Source organism: Rana temporaria, chromosome 12 (genome assembly GCF_905171775.1).
Source record: "Rana temporaria chromosome 12, aRanTem1.1, whole genome shotgun sequence".
Classification (NCBI taxonomy): Eukaryota; Metazoa; Chordata; class Amphibia; order Anura; family Ranidae; genus Rana; species Rana temporaria.
The window spans coordinates 137,648,838-137,668,653 of NC_053500.1; the positions used below are offsets into that span (position 1 = coordinate 137,648,838).

Sequence of the window (19,816 nt, forward strand, 5' to 3'; positions counted from 1 at the left end):
ATGCATTAAAACACAGCCCCGCCCTTCCTTCTTTTGCATATAAGCCACGGTAGTATTCAGAAAAGATCAGAGACCTTATGAACACTCAAATCTGTTTCCTTGTGTCATATTTGTTCTCTCACAAATTCGGGGGTCACTGAAGCTCTTCCTGCATTACCTGAAGTACACCAGGGTGGCCAGTATTACCTCTATCAGTAAGTGCCGCCCATTTTGCATGGGTGCCCCTCCCCCCAAAAACCTGAAGACACACAGATGGCCCAAGATGTAGAAAAACATTTTATTTTAATACAAATACAAAAAGTCTTAATAAAGAAGGATGTTAGAAAAATACGAGTAGAAAATATAATAACGTATCCGCTACCAACAAGCCGTCTACCTTACATAAAGATGAAATCCCGGAACCGGAGCTGAAATCTACAACAGACACGGCAGAACAAAGGAAACGTTTTATCTCAAAGGAACATTGACATCCATTATAGGTGGAGTTTGGTAGGCCGAGTCACTTAGACCATCAGGGAGTCCTCCCTGATAAACGTCAGAACTGGGCGGAGCCCCGGAAATGTAGCAGGGAGGACCTCCACCCTACACAATGGGTCTACTGATACATTTCCGGGGCTCCGCCCAGTTCTGACGTTTATTAGTAGACCCATTGTGTAGGGTGGAGGTCCTCCCTGATAAATGTCAGAACTGGGCGGAGCCCCGGAAAAGTATCAGGGAGGACCTCCACCCTACACAATGGGTAATAAACATCAAAACTGGGCGGAGCCCCGGAAATGTAGCGGGGAGGACCTCCACCCTACACAATGGGTCTACTGATAAACGTCAGAACTGGGCGGAGCCCCGGAAATGTATCAGTAGACCCATTGTGTAGGGTGGAGGTCCTTCCCGCTACATTTCCGGGGCTCCGCCCAGTTCTGACCTTTATCAGTACACCCATTGTGTAGGGTGGAGGTCCTCCCCGCTACATTTCCAGGGCTCCGCCCAGTTCTGACGCTTCTCAGTAGACCCATTTTGTAGGGTGGAGGTCCTCCCTGAAACATTTCCGGGGCTCCGCCAAGTTCTGACCTCATGTCAGCCCATTTACTGGTCAGATCTGCATCCCGACCTGTACAAGACTACCCCTTACTCGTAAATTAAATGGAGGTCTTCCCCCACCCCCTGATTTTTATCCTCACTGCCGGACACTCCTTTTACAGCTTTCCCTAATTGCCTGCCAGATTCAACCTCCCCTGGTGGAAGGCCTCCTATGTCAGATGGTGGGTTCCCTCTGGGGTTGGGGATGTGTCTCTATACCTGACATATATTTTGCTGGCTAGGTTAATGGGCTCATAGGTATTTCATCTACACTATAAGCTAGATTCAGAGAGACTTAGGCTGGCGTATCTACTGCCCAAGTCAGAATTTGCGTTGGCGCTAATTTAGGCGTATTCTGGTAACCAGATACGCTTAAATTAGGCTCAGATACGAGCGGCGTAAGTGTCTTACACCCTCGTATCCTAAAGTGTAATTTTTAGGCTGACCGCTAGGTGGAGCTTCCATTGCGGTCGGCGTAGAATATGTAAATCACAAGATACGCCTCTTCAAGAACGTACGCCCGGCCGACGCAGTACAGATACGCCGTTTACGTAACGCATTATCAGGCCTAAAGTTATTCCATCAAATAGCTGGAATAGTAATGTTAAGTATGGCCGCCGTTCCCGCGTTGAAATGTGAAAATTTTACGTCGTTTGCGCAAGTCGTCCGTGAATAGGGTTTTACGTCATTTACGTCCACGTCGAAATCAATAGGACCGTGCGGCGTACTTAGCCGCAATGCACACTGGGACATGTACACGGGCGGCGCATGCGCCGTTCCAAAAAAACGTCAATCACGTCAGGTCAACCCAAATTAGCATAAAACACGCCCCCTCAGCCTATTTTGAATTAGGCGCGCTTACGCCCGCCGCATTTACGCTACGCCACCGTAACTTAGCTGGCAAGTACTTTGTGAATCAGGTACTTGCCTCGCTAACTTACGGCGGCGTAGTGTAAATGCCATACGCTACGCCGCCGCAACTATGCACTCGCCACCCTGAATCTAGCTATATATTACCAAAAGTATTGGGACGCCTGCCTTTATACACACATGAACTTTAATGGCATCCCAGTCTTAGTCCGTAGGGTTCAATATTGTGTTAACCCCACGGTAGTTCCGCCCCTGGGTGGGGGATTACCTCCCTTTTATGTACTAGTACAGGGGTGTCAAACTCAATTTCATGGTGGGCCACATCAGCATTATGATTGCCCTCAGAAGGGCCGGTTGTATCTGTAAGATTAGATGTCCAGCGCATCCCCTCCCCCGTACATTAGATGTCAAGAGCCACCCCACCATCAGAAGTTGAGTCTCCCCACTCTCCCTTACATCACAGTGCTCCCCCTTTCCTTATGCTGCTGGATGCATTGCTTGAAAGCAGAAAGTAATGGTCTGGAGTAGGACCAGGAGCTCGGCGAATTTCAAAACTCGACGCGGGAATGACGGCCATACTTAACATTAGCTACGCCTCATATAGCAGGGGTAACTATATGCCGGAAAAAGCCGAACGCAAACGATGTAAAAAAAAAACGGTCGTTCGTTTCTGAATCGGCGTAAATACAAATTTGCATATTCCTTGCGTAAAAATACGGAAGCGCCACCTAGCGGCCAGCCTGAAATTGCAGCCTAAGATACGACGGTGTAAGACACTTACACCTGGCGGATCTTAGGGATATCTATGCGTAACTGATTCTCTGAATCAGGCGCATAGATACGACCGACCACACTCAGAGATACGACGGCGTATCAGGAGATAAACTGTCGGATCTCTTTTCTGAATCTGGGCCCTGGCCTTCAGGAGAAAGATCAAGGCCTTGTGTTTGACACCTGTGTACGGGTAGGTAGTCGTCCTGTAGGAGTCAGGTGGCAGATCTGATCCATCAGTGGTAAGTAACTAAACAATTTTCCATAATCCCAACAAAACTGGAGTTGAACTTTAAATCTTTAACAGTCCTCCACTGCGGAGGATCCGACGTTCCTGTGCGGTCGGTCCCACGTGTGTTCACCACCAACAAACCTGAAAAAAAAAAAAAAACACTTCTACGGTTTGACACAATTGTTGACGAGGTGTTTGTTGAAGCCGCGCTGGGTGTAGCACTTATTGCAGTCCGGGCAATAGCGCATCTTCTCATGCTTCGCCAGTTCTGACCGCGTATCGAGCATTTTGCCGCACTTCTGGCACTGGTGCGGCGTCACTCCAACGTGCCTCCGCTGGTGAATCACCAGGCTGCACCTATGCTTGAACTCCTTGCCACACTCATCGCAGGTGAAAAGCTTTTCGCCAGAATGAGCGCGCATGTGGACGAAGTACTGCGACTGGTAGTTGTACTGAATCCCGCATATGTCGCAGCAGTAGCGCAGTTTGCCGTGGCTCTTCGACTGGTGCGCCTGGAGCCCAGCGTCAGAGTCAAAGACTCTCCCGCACTCTTCGCAATCGAAGTCTTCCTTGGGTTCCTCCTCGATGTGAGTCGCCTGGTGGGTCTCCAGGTCACCCAGGCTGGGGAAGCAATCGTCGCAGATGTCACACCAGTGCATTTCCTGCGATTCCTCCTCCTCCTGTTGCTTCCTCTTCTTCTTCTTGTTCTTGTTCTCTATAGACTCCATCTCTTCGTTCGGGACGACAAACATGAGGCTCGGCATGTCTCCGGTTTTCCAGGAAAGGTACGGCTTTTGGAAGTTTTTCACCGGCTTTGTCTTGCGCGCTCTCCTGGACTTTGAGGGTACAGAGCCGTCGTCGTGTGTCGTACCAGAGTTCTGCGATCCGTCTGCTGCCTCCACACCTAAGGCGAGGAAACGGAAGCGTCAGAAAAATGTAGAAGGGGGGTACAAGACGTAACATTGAAAGGCACCCACCACCAAAGTGCCTGGAAAAAGTATTCACACCCCTTGACATTTTACACATTTTCTCATGTTACAACCAAAACACGTAAATGTATTTTATTGGGATTTTATGTGAGGGACCAACACAAAGTGTCACATAATTGTGAAGTGGAAGGAAAATGATAAATGCTTTTAATTTTTTTTTTACAAATAAATATGTGAGAAGTGTGGGGGGGGGGGGGACATTTGTATGGCGCCCCCCGGAGTCAATACTTTGTAGAACCCCCTTTCTCTACAAGTCTTTTTGGGGATGTCTCTACCAGCTTTGCACATCTAGAGAGGGACATTTCTGCCCATTCTTCTTTGTAAAATATCTCAAGTTCTGTCAGATTGGATGGAGAGCGTCTGTGATCAGCGATTTTCAAGTCTTACCACAGAGTCTCAATGGGATTTAGGTCTGGACCATTCTAACACATGAATATGCTTTGATCTAAACCATTCCATTGTAGCTCTGGCTGTATGTTTCGGGTCGTTGTCCTGCTGGAAGGTGAACCCCCCCCCCCCCGGTCTCAAGTCTTTTGCGGACTCTAACAGGTTTTCTTCTAAGATTGTCCTGTATTTGGCTCCATCCATCTTCCCATCAACTCTGACCAGCTTCCCTGTCCCTGCTGAAGAAAAGCATCCCCACCACATGATGCTGCCACCACCATGTTTCACAGTGGGGATGATGTGTTCAGGGTGATGTGCAGTGTTGGTTTTCCCTCCACACATAGCATTTTGCTTTTAGGCCAAAAAGTTCAGTTTTAATCTCATGTGACCAGAGCCCCTTCTTCCACATGTTTGCTGTGTCCCCTCCCCCACATGGCTTTTTACAAACTACAAACAGGACTTCTTATGTCTTTCTTTCTCCAATGTCTTTCTTCTTGTCACTCTTCCATAAAGAGCAGATTTGTGGAGAGACCACTAATAGTTGTCCTGTGGACAGATTCTCCCCCCTGAGCTGTGCAGCTCCTCCAGAGTTACCATGGGCCTCTTGGCTGCTTCTCTGATGAATGCTCTCCTTGCCCGGCCCGGTCAGTTTAGGTGGACGGCCACGTCTTGGTAGGTTTGAAGTTGTGCCAAACTCTTTCCATTTTCAGATGATGGATTGAACAGAACTCCGTGAGATGATCAAAGCTTGGGAGATTTTTTTTATAACCTAACCCTGCTTTATACTTCTCCACAACTTTATCCCTGACCTGTCTGGTGTGTTCCTTGGCCTTCATGATGCTGTTTGTTCACTAAGGTTCTCCAACAAACCTCTGAGGGCTTCACAGAACAGCCGTATTTATACTGAGATTCAATTACACACAGGTGGACTCTATTTACTAATTAGGTGACTTCTGAAGGCAATTTGGTTCCATTAGATTTTAGTCATCAGAGTAAGGGGGGCTGAATACAAACCCCGCCCCCCCCCCCACACACACTTTTCACAGATTTATTTGTAAAAAAAACATTGAAAACCATTTATCATTTTCCTTTCACTTCACAATTATGTGACACTTTGGGTTGGTCCATCACATAAAATCCCAATAAAATACATTTACCCTTTTGGCTGCAACATGCCAAAATGTGGAAAATTTCAAGGGGTATGAATACTTTTTCAAGGCACTGTAACTGCTTTAATTTACAAGGACACAGCAGCGAGGGTTGGAAACATAATAACTGAACAGCAGTTTATAAGCCAAAACAGATTTATACATCACGTACCATCCCAAGGAGATCCGCCATCCTCCTCCTCCGGAACAACTAAAAAAAAAAAAAGAGTAGAAACAGTGATTTGGATATTTTTCACCAGCACAACAAAATCGCTGAATGGTTACTTCTACCTCTTTGTGGACCGTTTCATATGAAATATTTCCCCCCCAGTAGTTTGTGTCCCTGCCCCTCCCACAATGGTGAGATTTCCTGCAGTAGTTTGTGTCTCTGCCCCTCCCACAATGTGACATTTCCTGCAGTAGTTTGTGTCTCTGCCCCTCCCACAATGTGACATTTCCTGCAGTAGTTTGTGTCTCTGCCCCTCCCACAATGGTGAGATTTCCTGCAGTAGTTTGTGTCTCTGCCCCTCCCACAATGTGACATTTCCTGCAGTAGTTTGTGTCTCTGCCCCTCCCACAATGTGACATTTCCTGCAGTAGTTTGTGTCTCTGCCCCTCCCACAATGGTGAGATTTCCTGCAGTAATTTGTGTCTCTGCCCCTCCCACATTGGAGAGATTTCCCTGCAGTAATTTGTGTCTCTGCCCCTCCCACAATGGTGAGACTTCCCCTCAGTAGTTTGGGTCTCTGCCCCTCCCACAATGATGAGATTTCCTGCAGTAGTTTGTGTCTCTGCCCCTCCCACAATGTGACATTTCCTGCAGTAGTTTGTGTCTCTGCCCCTCCCACAATGGTGAGATTTCCCTGCAGTAATTTGTGTCTCTGCCCCTCCCACAATGGTGAGACTTCCCCTCAGTAGTTTGTGTCTCTGCCCCTCCCACAATGTGACATTTCCTGCAGTAGTTTGTGTCTCTGCCCCTCCCACAATGGTGAGATTTCCTGCAGTAGTTTGTGTCTCTGCCCCTCCCACAATGTGACATTTCCTGCAGTAGTTTGTGTCTCTGCCCCTCCCACAATGTGACATTTCCTGCAGTAGTTTGTGTCTCTGCCCCTCCCACAATGTGACATTTCCTGCAGTAGTTTGTGTCTCTGCCCCTCCCACAATGTGACATTTCCTGCAGTAGTTTGTGTCTCTGCCCCTCCCACAATGTGGCATTTCCTGCAGTAGTTTGTGTCTCTGCCCCTCCCACAATGTGACATTTCCTGCAGTAGTTTGTGTCTCTGCCCCTCCCACAATGTGACATTTCCTGCAGTAGTTTGTCTCTGCCCCTCCCACAATGGTGAGATTTTCCTGCAGTAGTTTGTGTCTCTGCCCCTCCCACAATGGTGAGACTTCCCTCAGTAGTTTGTGTCTCTGCCCCTCCCACAATGATGAGATTTCCTGCAGTAGTTTGTGTCTCTGCCCCTCCCACAATGGTGAGATTTCCTGCAGTAGTTTGTGTCTCTGCCCCTCCCACAATGGTGAGATTTCCTGCAGTAGTTTGTGTCTCTGCCCCTCCCACACTGTGACATTTCCTGTAGAAGTTTGTGTCTCTGCCCCTCCCACAATGTGACATTTCCTGCAGTAGTTTGTGTCTCTGCCCCTCCCACAATGTGACATTTCCTGCAGTAGTTTGTGTCTCTGCCCCTCCCACAATGGTGAGATTTCCTGCAGTAATTTGTGTCTCTGCCCCTCCCACATTGGAGAGATTTCCCTGCAGTAATTTGTGTCTCTGCCCCTCCCACAATGGTGAGACTTCCCCTCAGTAGTTTGGGTCTCTGCCCCTCCCACAATGATGAGATTTCCTGCAGTAGTTTGTGTCTCTGCCCCTCCCACAATGTGACATTTCCTGCAGTAGTTTGTGTCTCTGCCCCTCCCACAATGGTGAGATTTCCTGCAGTAATTTGTGTCTCTGCCCCTCCCACAATGGTGAGATTTCCCTGCAGTAATTTGTGTCTCTGCCCCTCCCACAATGGTGAGACTTCCCCTCAGTAGTTTGGGTCTCTGCCCCTCCCACAATGATGAGATTTCCTGCAGTAGTTTGTGTCTCTGCCCCTCCCACAATGTGACATTTCCTGCAGTAGTTTGTGTCTCTGCCCCTCCCACAATGGTGAGATTTCCTGCAGTAGTTTGTGTCTCTGCCCCTCCCACAATGTGACATTTCCTGCAGTAGTTTGTGTCTCTGCCCCTCCCACAATGTGACATTTCCTGCAGTAGTTTGTGTCTCTGCCCCTCCCACAATGTGACATTTCCTGCAGTAGTTTGTGTCTCTGCCCCTCCCACAATGTGGCATTTCCTGCAGTAGTTTGTGTCTCTGCCCCTCCCACAATGTGACATTTCCTGCAGTAGTTTGTGTCTCTGCCCCTCCCACAATGTGACATTTCCTGCAGTAGTTTGTGTCTCTGCCCCTCCCACAATGGTGAGATTTTCCTGCAGTAGTTTGTGTCTCTGCCCCTCCCACAATGGTGAGACTTCCCCCAGTAGTTTGTCTCTGCCCCTCCCACAATGGTGAGACTTCCTGCAGTAGTTTGTGTCTCTGCCCCTCCCACAATGGTGAGATTTCCTGCAGTAGTTTGTGTCTCTGCCCCTCCCACAATGGTGAGACTTCCTGCAGTAGTTTGTGTCTCTGCCCCTCCCACAATGATGAGATTTCCTGCAGTAGTTTGTGTCTCTGCCCCTCCCACAATGATGAGATTTCCTGCAGTAGTTTGTGTCTCTGCCCCTCCCACAATGGTAAGATTTCCTGCAGTAGTTTGTGTCTCTGCCCCTCCCACAATGGTGAGACTTCCTGCAGTAGTTTGTGTCTCTGCCCCTCCCACAATGATGAGATTTCCTGCAGTAGTTTGTGTCTCTGCCCCTCCCACAATGGTGAGACTTCCTGCAGTAGTTTGTGTCTCTGCCCCTCCCACAATGATGAGATTTCCTGCAGTAGTTTGTGTCTCTGCCCCTCCCACATTGAAGAGATTTTCCTGCAGTAGTTTGTGTCTCTGCCCCTCCCACAGTGGTGAGATAACAGCTATCTCCTCTGGGCACCTACCTAATTTCTTTGGCTTACTCTTCCTGCGGTTACTTCTCTTGGTGGAGGGTACAAGAATGCCGAATCCCGGGGGAAGGAATGACACGGTGCCGCTTTCATATTGTGCTGGAACTGCCAAGAGACAAAAAAGGGGGAGGGATCAACGTGAGGACAACCAAACTACAGACTCTGTGCGCTCTCTGTGTAGTTCCTGCCTCACTTGGGACATATGAAAAGGATCCTTCTCTATAAAAGCAGTCAGTGTCCGTACTGTTCGAGGTGCTGAGGTTCCCATCCACGGGCTTTCCAGGACCCGCCGCCTCCGGTGTCTGTTGGGTCTGCTCTGCGGCGGGGATCTCAGGGGTCACCACAGCTCCGTCTTCCTGTGAGGACTCTGTGGGCAAAAGACAAGGAGGGTGAGACAGTCGGCAGGAAATTCTCAATATGGGGCTGATGTTCACTATTATCACCGGCTCACACTGGTGCGGCTCTGAAGTCGCACTACTTCCAAGCCGCAGATCAGTGCGATTTGCACCTCCGATTTCATTGCGGCTTGCGAAATTCGTTTAACCACTTAAGGACCCTGTGACGGTATCGGTATGATATCCCCGTCAACGTTCCCTTCTTCCCATAACGAAAATCACCCCAATAGTCCACGAGGAGGGATATCCCTGGAATCGCCCAGAAAGCCACACATGCCAAGCTTACTGCTGGAACCAAGACACTTTATTGACACAAAAACTCAGCTTATATGTGGTTACAGCCTGTTAGGAACGCCCCCCTCACACAGTGGGGTTTCCCATACAGATTATAGGAGACAAGTCGGAGCCGACCATGCAGACACGTTTCTTTAGATAAAGACATCAGGGGAGTTAATTAATACACTGAAGCAATCAGAATAATTAACATACTACTTCTCTAATCATTTAGCCTGATGATACAATACACATCTTTTAAGGGTAAACACAGATCTTCTTTACACAACACAATAGATCAATTAACCTTTAGAATAGTGAGGGGACATTAACACGTCAATAACCGGTCAGAGGAATGAATCACACATGAAATTCCTTTCTACCTCTACCCATGGCTAGCAGGGAGCAGTATACTGAGACATATAGGCAAATGTATCACAATGGCCCCCCTTTTGCTCCCTGCTCCGGCAAATCCGGTTGGACCTTCCCTGGTCCAGTAGGGTTGACGGGTTCAGAGCTTTTAGTCCGAGGTTAACTCCGTTTGGCATGACTGACCTCCCTTGGCAACTGCTTCAGACTCAGGTATGTCACCGGGTCGTCAGATCACACGCCGGTCAGTCCCCAAGTCTTTGTGCGATCTGCAAGGTCACCAGAAGTCAGTGTGAAGACAGCGAATGGGTCTGTGCGCCGCCGTCTAGGTGTCCCGCTATGGGAGGGGGCAGGTTATGGCTCTGAAGTGACAATCACAGGAGATTCATAAAAAGAAAAAGTTATATTTGTTGAAATGCTGTAGCACTGGTGCTCAGAGTCCGGGGGGGGGGGGGGGGACTCAGAGCCCCATAAGGTCAGCCACCCCCTGCTCCCTCCGCAGCCGCCGGTTCTCCTCTTGGAGCTTCTCCAGCTCCATCTCCAGTTCATGGAGCCTGGGGGGGTCAGCCTGCTGTGACCTCAGGTGGTTGTTCTCCTCCTCCATGCGGCTTATGCACTCCTCTAGCTCTATGTACTCACGGATCAGATCCTGCTTGCTCATGTCCTGCAGGCTCTCCACGTGGTCCTTCATCATCAGGAACTGGGTGGTGGTGTAAGGGGCCACCGGTGGGCCCTTGGCGAACATCTCGGCCCGCATCTGGGACGCCCGCTGCGACTCCCTCTCCTCCAGTCGCTTCTTCTCCTCCCAGGTCAGCTTGTTATACGGCTTCCAGGACCTCTTCTTCTTGAAGGGTGGCCGGCGGTGCCTCTTTCTGCCCAGCTCCCTCCAGGGCCCCTCCGGCTCAGGGCTGGAGCCCATGACCAGCTGACAATGGTGTTCCCTGTTGTCCGTAATAGCAGATTGTACCATGAGGGCTTCGTAAGGGGTGCCCAATGGTTCTTCCCGACCCCGCTCCTGGGGATCCCAAGCCGAGTCTACACAATGGGCTGCTGCTGGTGGGCGGTACCCAGGTTGAGACCAATTTGACCTGGTGTTGTCATTCATGGGGCAATTCTGCTTGAAGTGACCCAGCTGTTTGCACCGGAAGCAGCGTTGTTCGTTGCCCTCCTGGCGTGGATAGCGAGGGCTAGATGTCACCGGTCTGTTAGGAGGTTGGTATCTAGCGGCTGGTGGGTGTGAGGGCACCGTTTGTGGTGGAGGTTGTTCCTGTGGTGTGATCTGGTTCGTCTTGCGAGTATCCGCATATTCATCCGCCAACTTAGCGGCCTCTGGTAGAGTCATGGGCCTGCGATCTCTCACCCAATCTTTGACATCCGTCTGGATGTGATTGTAAAATTGCTCCAGGAGCATTAGTTGCAAAATGTCCTCTGCGGTGGTGGCCTGGCTGCTGTTAGCCCAGTTAGAGGCCGACCGGGACAACTGGCATGCCCATTCCGCATAAGAGTCTTTCGTGGTTTTGCGTGAGTCCCTGAACTTCTGTCGGTGGGACTCTGGGGTTACTGCATAACGAGCCAGGAGCACTTCTTTAACCCGGGCGTAGCTATGGATATCCTGATCTGGCACGGTCCGGAAAGCATCAGAAGCTTTGCCTGACAGTTTGCCTGACAATATTGCGACCCACTCTCTTCTAGCTATTCGGTGCAGGTTACATTGTCGCTCAAAATCCGCCAGGAAGTTATCAATCTCACAGTCCTTTTCATCAAAAGCTTTAAAAGCGCTAAACGGAATCTTCCTTGCGTCTGCTGTGCTGTACTCACTGTTTGGAGAAGGTGCGGCTGCTTGTTGGACTGCTGCCAGTTTTAACTGTAGTTCTGCGTTTACTAACAGGTCCATCACTTTCAGTACCACATCCGGCGTTGGGTTCGGCCCGAACCACGCTAGATTCTCTCTCATTAGCTTGTTGGCTGGCGATTCCTCCTCCTGAATCACTGGTGTCTCCATCTCTTGTACTGCTGGCGTTGCTGCAATCCCGTCCTCCTGGTCTAGCTCCATTGATTCTGCTATGATGACCCGCTTGGTTTTGTTGCTAGCAATCCTTCCACGAACTTCCAGTAGTTCTTCCAGTGTCTGCTTGGAATCCGGGTGTAAAGGAGAGTAGAAGGGAAAATCCCGCTGCTGCCAACCAATTTGTGACGGTATCGGTATGATATCCCCGTCAACGTTCCCTTCTTCCCATAACGAAAATCACCCCAATAGTCCACGAGGAGGGATATCCCTGGAATCGCCCAGAAAGCCACACATGCCAAGCTTACTGCTGGAACCAAGACACTTTATTGACACAAAAACTCAGCTTATATGTGGTTACAGCCTGTTAGGAACGCCCCCCTCACACAGTGGGGTTTCCCATACAGATTATAGGAGACAAGTCGGAGCCGACCATGCAGACACGTTTCTTTAGATAAAGACATCAGGGGAGTTAATTAATACACTGAAGCAATCAGAATAATTAACATACTACTTCTCTAATCATTTAGCCTGATGATACAATACACATCTTTTAAGGGTAAACACAGATCTTCTTTACACAACACAATAGATCAATTAACCTTTAGAATAGTGAGGGGACATTAACACGTCAATAACCGGTCAGAGGAATGAATCACACATGAAATTCCTTTCTACCTCTACCCATGGCTAGCAGGGAGCAGTATACTGAGACATATAGGCAAATGTATCACAGACTCCTTCACGCCGATATACGTCGGCACGGCTGGGCACATCAATGTACCTGTACTTGCCCTTTAAGCCCAGCCGTGGGGTCGCGGGCGTGTGCACGCGACCCGGTCCGAAGCTCCGGAACCGCTGTCGCGGGACACGATCGCCACTGGAGTCCCGCGATCGGTCCCCGGAGCTGAAAAACGGGAAGAGCCGTGTGTAAACACAGCTTCCCCGTTCTTCACTGTGGCGGCGTCATCGGTCGTGTGTTCCCTGATATAGGGAAACACGATCAATGACGTCACACCTACGGCCACACCCCCCTACAGTTAGAAACAGAGATGAGGTCACACTTAACCCCTTCAGCGCCCCCTTGTGGTTAACTCCCAAACTGCAATTGTCATTTTCACAGTAAACAATGCATTTTTAATGCATTTTTTGCTGTGAAAATGACAATGGTCCCAAAAATGTGTCAAAATAGTCCGCCATAATGTTGCAGTCACGAAAAAAAAAATCACTGATCGCCGCCATTGGTAGTAAAAAATAATTAATAAAAATGCAATAAAACTATCCCCTATTTTGTAAACGCTATAAATTTTGCGCAAACCAATCGATAAACGCTTATTGCGATTTTTTTTTACCAAAAATAGGTAGAAGAATACGTATCTGCCTAAACTGAGGAAAACAATGAAATGTTTATATATTTTTGGGGGATATTTATTATAGCAAAAAGTAAAAAATATTGATTTTTTTTCAAAATTGTCGCTCTATTTTTGTTTATAGCGCAAAAAATAAAAACCGCAGAGGTGATCAAATACCACCAAAAGAAAGCTCTATTTGTGTGGAAAAAAGGACGCCAATTTTGTTTGGGAGCCACGCCGCACGACCGCGCAATTGTCAGTTAAAGCGACACAGTGCCGAATCGCAAAAGGTGGCCGGGTCCTTTAGCTGCCTAAAGGTCCGGGTCTTAAGTGGTTAACAGAAGTCTATGCAAGTCGCAATGAAATCGGAATAAAGTAGTGCAGGAACCTCTTTCTGAGTCGCGGCAATTTGAACGGTTCTGTTGTCATGCGACTTGGAACTGTCAAATCGCAGGACAAATCCTATGAGAAAGAAAAGAAGGCTGCACAACAGCAGGAACGATCCAGCGTGATTCATTCCAAGAACAGTCAAATGACAGCCGCCAAGACAATGACACGGCGTGAAACGCGTCGCCTCCTTTGTCCTGTGTTATTTTTTTGGCGGCTGTCATTTGACATTTCTTGGAATAAATCACGCTGGATGGTTCCTGCTGTTATGCATCCTTCTTTTTTTTCTCATACTTCTCTTAAGCCGCCGGGTCACACCAGAACCGTGCAAATAGTGCATGCACTACTGTTGAAAAAACGCATCAAATCGCATTGGTAAAGCGGTACCAATCGATCCAGTGCTCATAAAAGCACTGCGTTTGCGATCTGCGTTTGGGGTGCCGTTACCAATATATTGGCACCCGCAGAAGATTGCAAAGGCGGTGCGCTTTGAACGCGGTGCAGGAAAAACGTGCACGCCTTTCTCGTACCGCACTCTGGTGTGAACTGGTCCCGATAGATCAGCGGGAAAATGATCAGTGGCAGAGAAGGAAGAGGAGGGCCCTCAAATCTAAACGCTGGCGGTGTTTACATTTGTGATCGCTGTAATTGGCCATTGGTGATCACAAAGCACAGAGCTGCTCTGACTGGCTCTGTACATATTTTCTGTGATTTGTTCTGTGTGATGGCAGCTTAATCACAGGCTTTAATGAGGGTGCACTGGCCGTCCATGTGGGGTTTTTTCTGCAGAGCTTTTTTATAAACGATGGTATTGAGGTGGTTAAAAAAGGGCCCTCAGGATGCGGCCCCCATAAAAGTCCTGAACTATACCGAAAGACAAACACATGTTTTCACTGCAACCTCTGAGTGAGCCGTAAGACCCCCTGGGGCGTTATCCTTGGTGTGGATCTACCTATAGCAGGGATCCTCAAACTACGGCCCTCCAGCTGTTGCGAAACTACACATCCCATGAGGCATTGCAAAACTCTGAGATTCACAGACATGACTGGGCATGATGGGAATTGTAGTTCCTGAACAGCTGGAGGGCCATAGTTTTTAAAAAAAAAACCCGACCTATAGTGTCTCTGCCCCACCAACAAGCCATAATAAAGTCTTCCTCTCTCCCACATGGACCCCTAAATTATTTGTTGGGGAGTGTAGCGCCATCATTTGGCTTGATGATGGTTACTGCAGGTGGGTGGAGCTGGGAACACTAGATAGATGTAGGTAATCAGAAACGCATTCAGCACATGAACATCTAAAAAACAAAAAAAGGAATAATTCAAATTTGAAGGGAATGTCCAAAACAAGGGCACCTCCCCCCCAAATTAATCCGGATATACTGTACCCCGATCCAAGGGGGGAGGGTCAAAACCTTCAAGCGATTTGCTGATGACATCATCATACTTCTGCCCTGGAGAAGCCATGTTGTCTGAGGTGGGGCACCGGAGCCGTCCTATCAGAAGAGAGAAGGAGATTGTGAGATACAAAACATTCCCCTCCCCCTAGGGGAGACCAGAGGTGAAGATATAGAACATATCCCCAAAAACTACAAACCCAGGCTCCGCCCACCAGCCTGAGACCTGCAGGGATTGGTGGAGAGCCTGAGAATACCACCATGTGAGCTGCTGTGACATCACCTGTCCCACCCCCATGGTATGGCTCCACCAATCCACATACAGCAAGAGTGCAGGGTCAGGGAGTCACACATGACTGGTAGGAGAGATGTACCATTATAAGTGCAAAGATCACAACTGTATCAGTGATCAGACACAGGATATCAGTGTATAATAATAGTGATCACAGGATATCAGTGTGTAATAATAGTGATCACAGGATATCATTGTGTAATAATAGTGATCACAGGATATCAGTGTATAATAATAGTGATCACAGGATATCAGAGTATAATAGTGATCACCGATAGGATATTAGTACATAATAATAGTGATCACAGGATATCAGTGTGTAATTGTGATCACAGACAGGATATTAGTACATAATAATAGTGATCACAGGATATCAGTGTGTAATAGTGATCATGGGATATCAGTGTATAATAATAGTAATCACAGACAGGATATTAGTACATAATAATAGTGATCACAGGATATCAGTGTAGAATAATAGTGATCACAGACAGGATATTAGTACATAATAATAGTGATCACAGGATATCAGTGTGTAATAATAGTGATCACAGGATATCACTGTATAATAATAGTGATCACAGACAGGATATTAGTACATAATAATAGTGATCACAGGATATCAGTGTGTAATAGTGATCACGGGATATCAGTGTATAATAATAGTGATCACGGGATATCAGTGTGTAATAGTGATCACAGGATATCAGTGTGTAATAATAGTGATCACAGGATATCACTGTATAATAATAGTGATCACAGGATATCACTGTATAATAATAGTGATCACAGACAGGATATTAGTACATAATAATAGTGATCACAGGATATCAGTGTGTAATAGTGATCACAGGATATCAGTGTATAATAATAGTGATCACAGACAGGATATCAGTGTGTAATAATAGTGATCACAGGATATCAGTGTATAATAATAGTGATCACGGGATATCAGTGTGTAGTGATCACAGGATATCAGTGTTTAATAATAGTGATCACAGGATATCAGTGTGTAATAATAGTGATCACAGGATATCATCAGTGTATAATAATAGTGATCACAGGATATCATCAGTGTATAATAATAGTGATCACAGGATATCATCAGTGTATAATAATAGTGATCACAGGATATCATCAGTGTATAATAATATTGATCACAGGATATCATCAGTGTATAATAATATTGATCACAGGATATCAGTGTATAATAATAGTGATCACAGATATACTGTATAATAAGTATATAACCCCCATCAAATTACTCTCCGCAGCCATTACCAGCCACCATGAACTGTACTGTAATTGTGTTGTCCCCCCTATACATTGTAAAGTGCTGCGTAAACTGTTGGTGCTATATAAATCGTGTATAATAATATTATAACAGTGATCACAGGATATCAGTATATAATAATAGTGATCACAAAGAGGATATCAGTGTATAATAATAGTGATCACAAAGAGGATATCAGTGTATAATAATAATAGTGATCACAGACAGGATATCAGTGTATAATAACAATAGTGATCATAGACAGGATATCAGTGTATACAAATAGCGATTAAAGACATGCTATCAGTGTCTCACCAGCAGAATTTGCACTCACACACCTGGCTGCAGCACTCAGGACAGGAAGCAGCAAAGTCTGGGGAGTAAGCCAGCCTGTGATTGGCTCCTGCATTCAGCAGTTCAGCCGCCATGAACTCTGGGAATTGTAGTTCCAGCTCCGCCCTCCACTCTCGATTTCTCCCAGTAAAGAACTACAGGAAGAAGCTCCCCTGCTCCGCTGACATCACTGACCTACAGAACCCAATCACAGGCAGAGCTAGGGGACTCTGCAGGTTTCTGTGACAAGGATTATGTCGTAGCAGCCATTTTCTTGTAGCCTGTCTCCGGGAAAATGGCTGCCTGCTTTAGAGAACTGACTGTCTTGTGTTTTTTACAGAGTGAACTTCTATGAGGGAATGGGAAGAACTAGTTTACTGGCTCACCACCGCCCCCTAGACCCCCTTCCAACTACGTAATAAAAGTGGTGTACACGGCTCTTCCCTGCATTTAGGCTCGGCTTGCCTCAAAGCTAACAAATACAACAGTAGAATGTCGAAAATGAAAATGTGTACAAAGATTCTTAGAACATTCAAATGTCATTCAAAGTACTTCAAGACTTCCTCCTACCTGCTAGAAATTCATTCCAGATTTTTTTATTTTATCCTGCTCCTTCAAATTTTCTCATCACTGCGGCTGTAAAGGAACGTTAATTTGACTGAACTGATGATTAGAAAAATGAATGTTCTTTCCCTTTATCGCCCATCTTATTTATAATGGCCCTGGAATCCTTGGCCATCAAACTAAGAAGTCACCCAGATATAAGAGGCCTATACTGTGGAGATAGGGAGCACAAATGCGCCCTTTTCGCCGACGACATTTTGATGCTTCTCTCATCCCCAGTAACGTCACTACCTAACTTATATCAAACATTCCGCCATTTTCCGCCATCTCGGGTCTCGCGTACACACGATCATTTTTCGGCATGAAAAAAAACGTTGTTTTTCGTCATGTAGAAAAAAACGTTGTTTTTCCAACTTCATCATTAAAACGACATTGCCCAAACACCATCGTTTTTAAAAAATGCTCTAGCAAAGCGCGGTGATGTACAACACGTACGACGGCACTCTAAGAGGCGGTTCACACAGGGGCGGCACGACTTCGGGGGCGACTCGGCCAGGCGACCTGAAGACGATTTCTAAGGCGACTTTCAAAATGACTTCTGTATAGAAGTCAATGCAAGTCGCCCCGAGTCGCCCCCGAAGTCTTACAAGAACCTTTTTCTAAGTCGGAGCGACTTGCGTCGCTCCTATTAGAACGGTTCTATTCACTAGAATGGGACGCGACTTGTCAGGCGGCTGCGTCGCCTGACGAGTCGCCCCAGTGTGAACCGGGTCTTAAGGGGAAGTTTCATGCGGATGACGCCACCCTTGGGGCTGCTTTAGCTGATTTCATGTTAGTAAAAGACGATTTGCGCTTTTCTGTCTGTTACAGCGTGATGAATGTGCTTACTCCATTACGAATGGTAGTTTTACCATAACGAGCGCTCTCCCGTCTCATAACTCGCTTCTGAGCATGCGCGGGTTTTTAACGTCGTTTTAGCCCACACACGATCATTTTTTTACAACCAGAAAAACAACAAAATTTAAAACGTCGTTAAAAAATGCATCATGTTCGAAAAAAAATTTTTTTTCGTTTTTCAGAACCCGAAAAATTATGTGAAGCCCACACACGATCATTTTAAATGATTTTTTTTTTTTAAAACGTTGTTTTCATGCCGAAAAATGATCGCGTGTACGCGGCATTAGGCCTCATTCACTTGAGGGGAAGGGAGTAACCGCTCCAGGTGAGTTTGCTTGGTGATTAACCTCCTCTCAGAGACCAAAGGTGCTGGCGATGCGTGTAGCAAAGAATGAATTTTTTTTTTAGGTATCACTCCGCCTGTCAAAGGAGCCGATGCTATACAGGAACCATCGGCCTATGCTGCTCTGCTCCACAGTTGCTTGCTTCCTCTACCGCCAGCTTCCATCACAACACTGATGCTCTGGGGTAGCGGGTCGGCAACCCACGATCTTAGCTTGCCATCCCAGAGCAGTAGGTCAAGGGCCACATCAAAGGGCTTCGCGGGCCACATGTGGCCCCCGGCCACTGGTTGGGCACCCCTGCCACATATGGTGGACATGCCCTAAAGTCAGGCGATTTTAGTTTCGCATCTATAGTTTTATCTTTTCACTAACCCAGGCGAATTTAATCAAATCACCACTGCAGGCGCTACTAGGAAGCCCAGTAGAGGGAGTGCCAGGACACACAAAGAAACTTATATCATTCACCTTTACTGCATCCAGGGTAGCGGTTGCTAGATTTTGGAGGGCGCCCATGACCCCCTTCGACTTGGTGAAAACTACGTTGTCATGAATCATGATCAATAAACGCCTCTCAGCGATATTACTCGGTAAACAGCCAGTCTTTGATAGAGTCTGGGAACCATGGATAAAATACCTGTCCGAAGGCTTATGAGGCACCAGTACAGTCAAGCCGAGAATGACAGGGGTGCACGTTCTCCCCTTTTACCTTGCCCTCCCTTCTTCTCTCCCCTTTCTTCCTTCCTTCCTCATGCAGGCTTTTCTTTTCTTCCCCTGCATCCCGTTGGAGTGACCAGTAAGCGGACATTGGCCACACGGTCACATGGTAGGGATTCCTCCTCTTCATCCTCATGAAGCCTAAAGGAATGACAGGGACCCAAGAAAGCGCTAATCCCCCCCCCCTCCCCTTTTTTTGTCTGTTATTTTTATTTGTTACAGGCCTAAACTGAGAAAAACAAATGTTTTTTTTTTATATATATTTTTTGGGGATATTTATCATAGCAAAAAGTAAAAAATATCGTTATTTTTTTCAAAATTTACGCTTTTTTTTGTTTATAGCACAAAAAAAAAAAAATGCAGAGGTGATCAAATACCACCAACAGAAAGCTCTATTTGTGGGGAAAAAAGGACGCCAATTTTGTTTGGGAGTCACGTCGCACGACCGCGCAATTGCCAGTTAAAGCGACGCAGTGCCGAATCGCAAAAAGTGCTCTGGTCTTTGGCCAGCCAAATGGTCCGGGGCTGAAGTGGTTAAGTTGTAGTATAAAGAAATAAGAGATACAACGAGCACCCTTGTTAGGGGTATACGATCTTGCTCATACCTTTAGTACCTTAAAACATTATTTTGTATACGGAAATTCTTATCTCATGTAAACAATATTTTGCCTT

The 19,816-nt window shown here is 47.0% G+C and overlaps 1 protein-coding gene across 4 annotated transcripts in view; it reads right to left on the reverse strand.

The window, feature by feature from the left end:
* Positions 1-3,092: 3,092 nt before the first annotated feature.
* The window catches only part of LOC120918987 (zinc finger protein 264-like), a 52,634-nt gene continuing 35,910 nt past the window's right edge, over positions 3,093-19,816 (reverse strand). For 2 of the 4 annotated variants that reach the window (XM_040330910.1, XM_040330907.1), the window contains 5 exons: positions 14,719-14,826; positions 8,744-8,917; positions 8,545-8,655; positions 5,641-5,679; positions 3,093-3,851 (listed from right to left, as the gene is read on the reverse strand). In XM_040330910.1, coding sequence (XP_040186844.1) covers positions 3,112-3,851; positions 5,641-5,679; positions 8,545-8,655; positions 8,744-8,917; positions 14,719-14,826 — 1,172 coding nt within the window. In that variant the 3' untranslated portion in view covers positions 3,093-3,111. The remainder of the gene's footprint in view (positions 3,852-5,640; positions 5,680-8,544; positions 8,656-8,743; positions 8,918-14,718; positions 14,827-19,816) is intronic. The other 2 variants (XM_040330908.1, XM_040330909.1) reach the window with 2 other exon arrangements.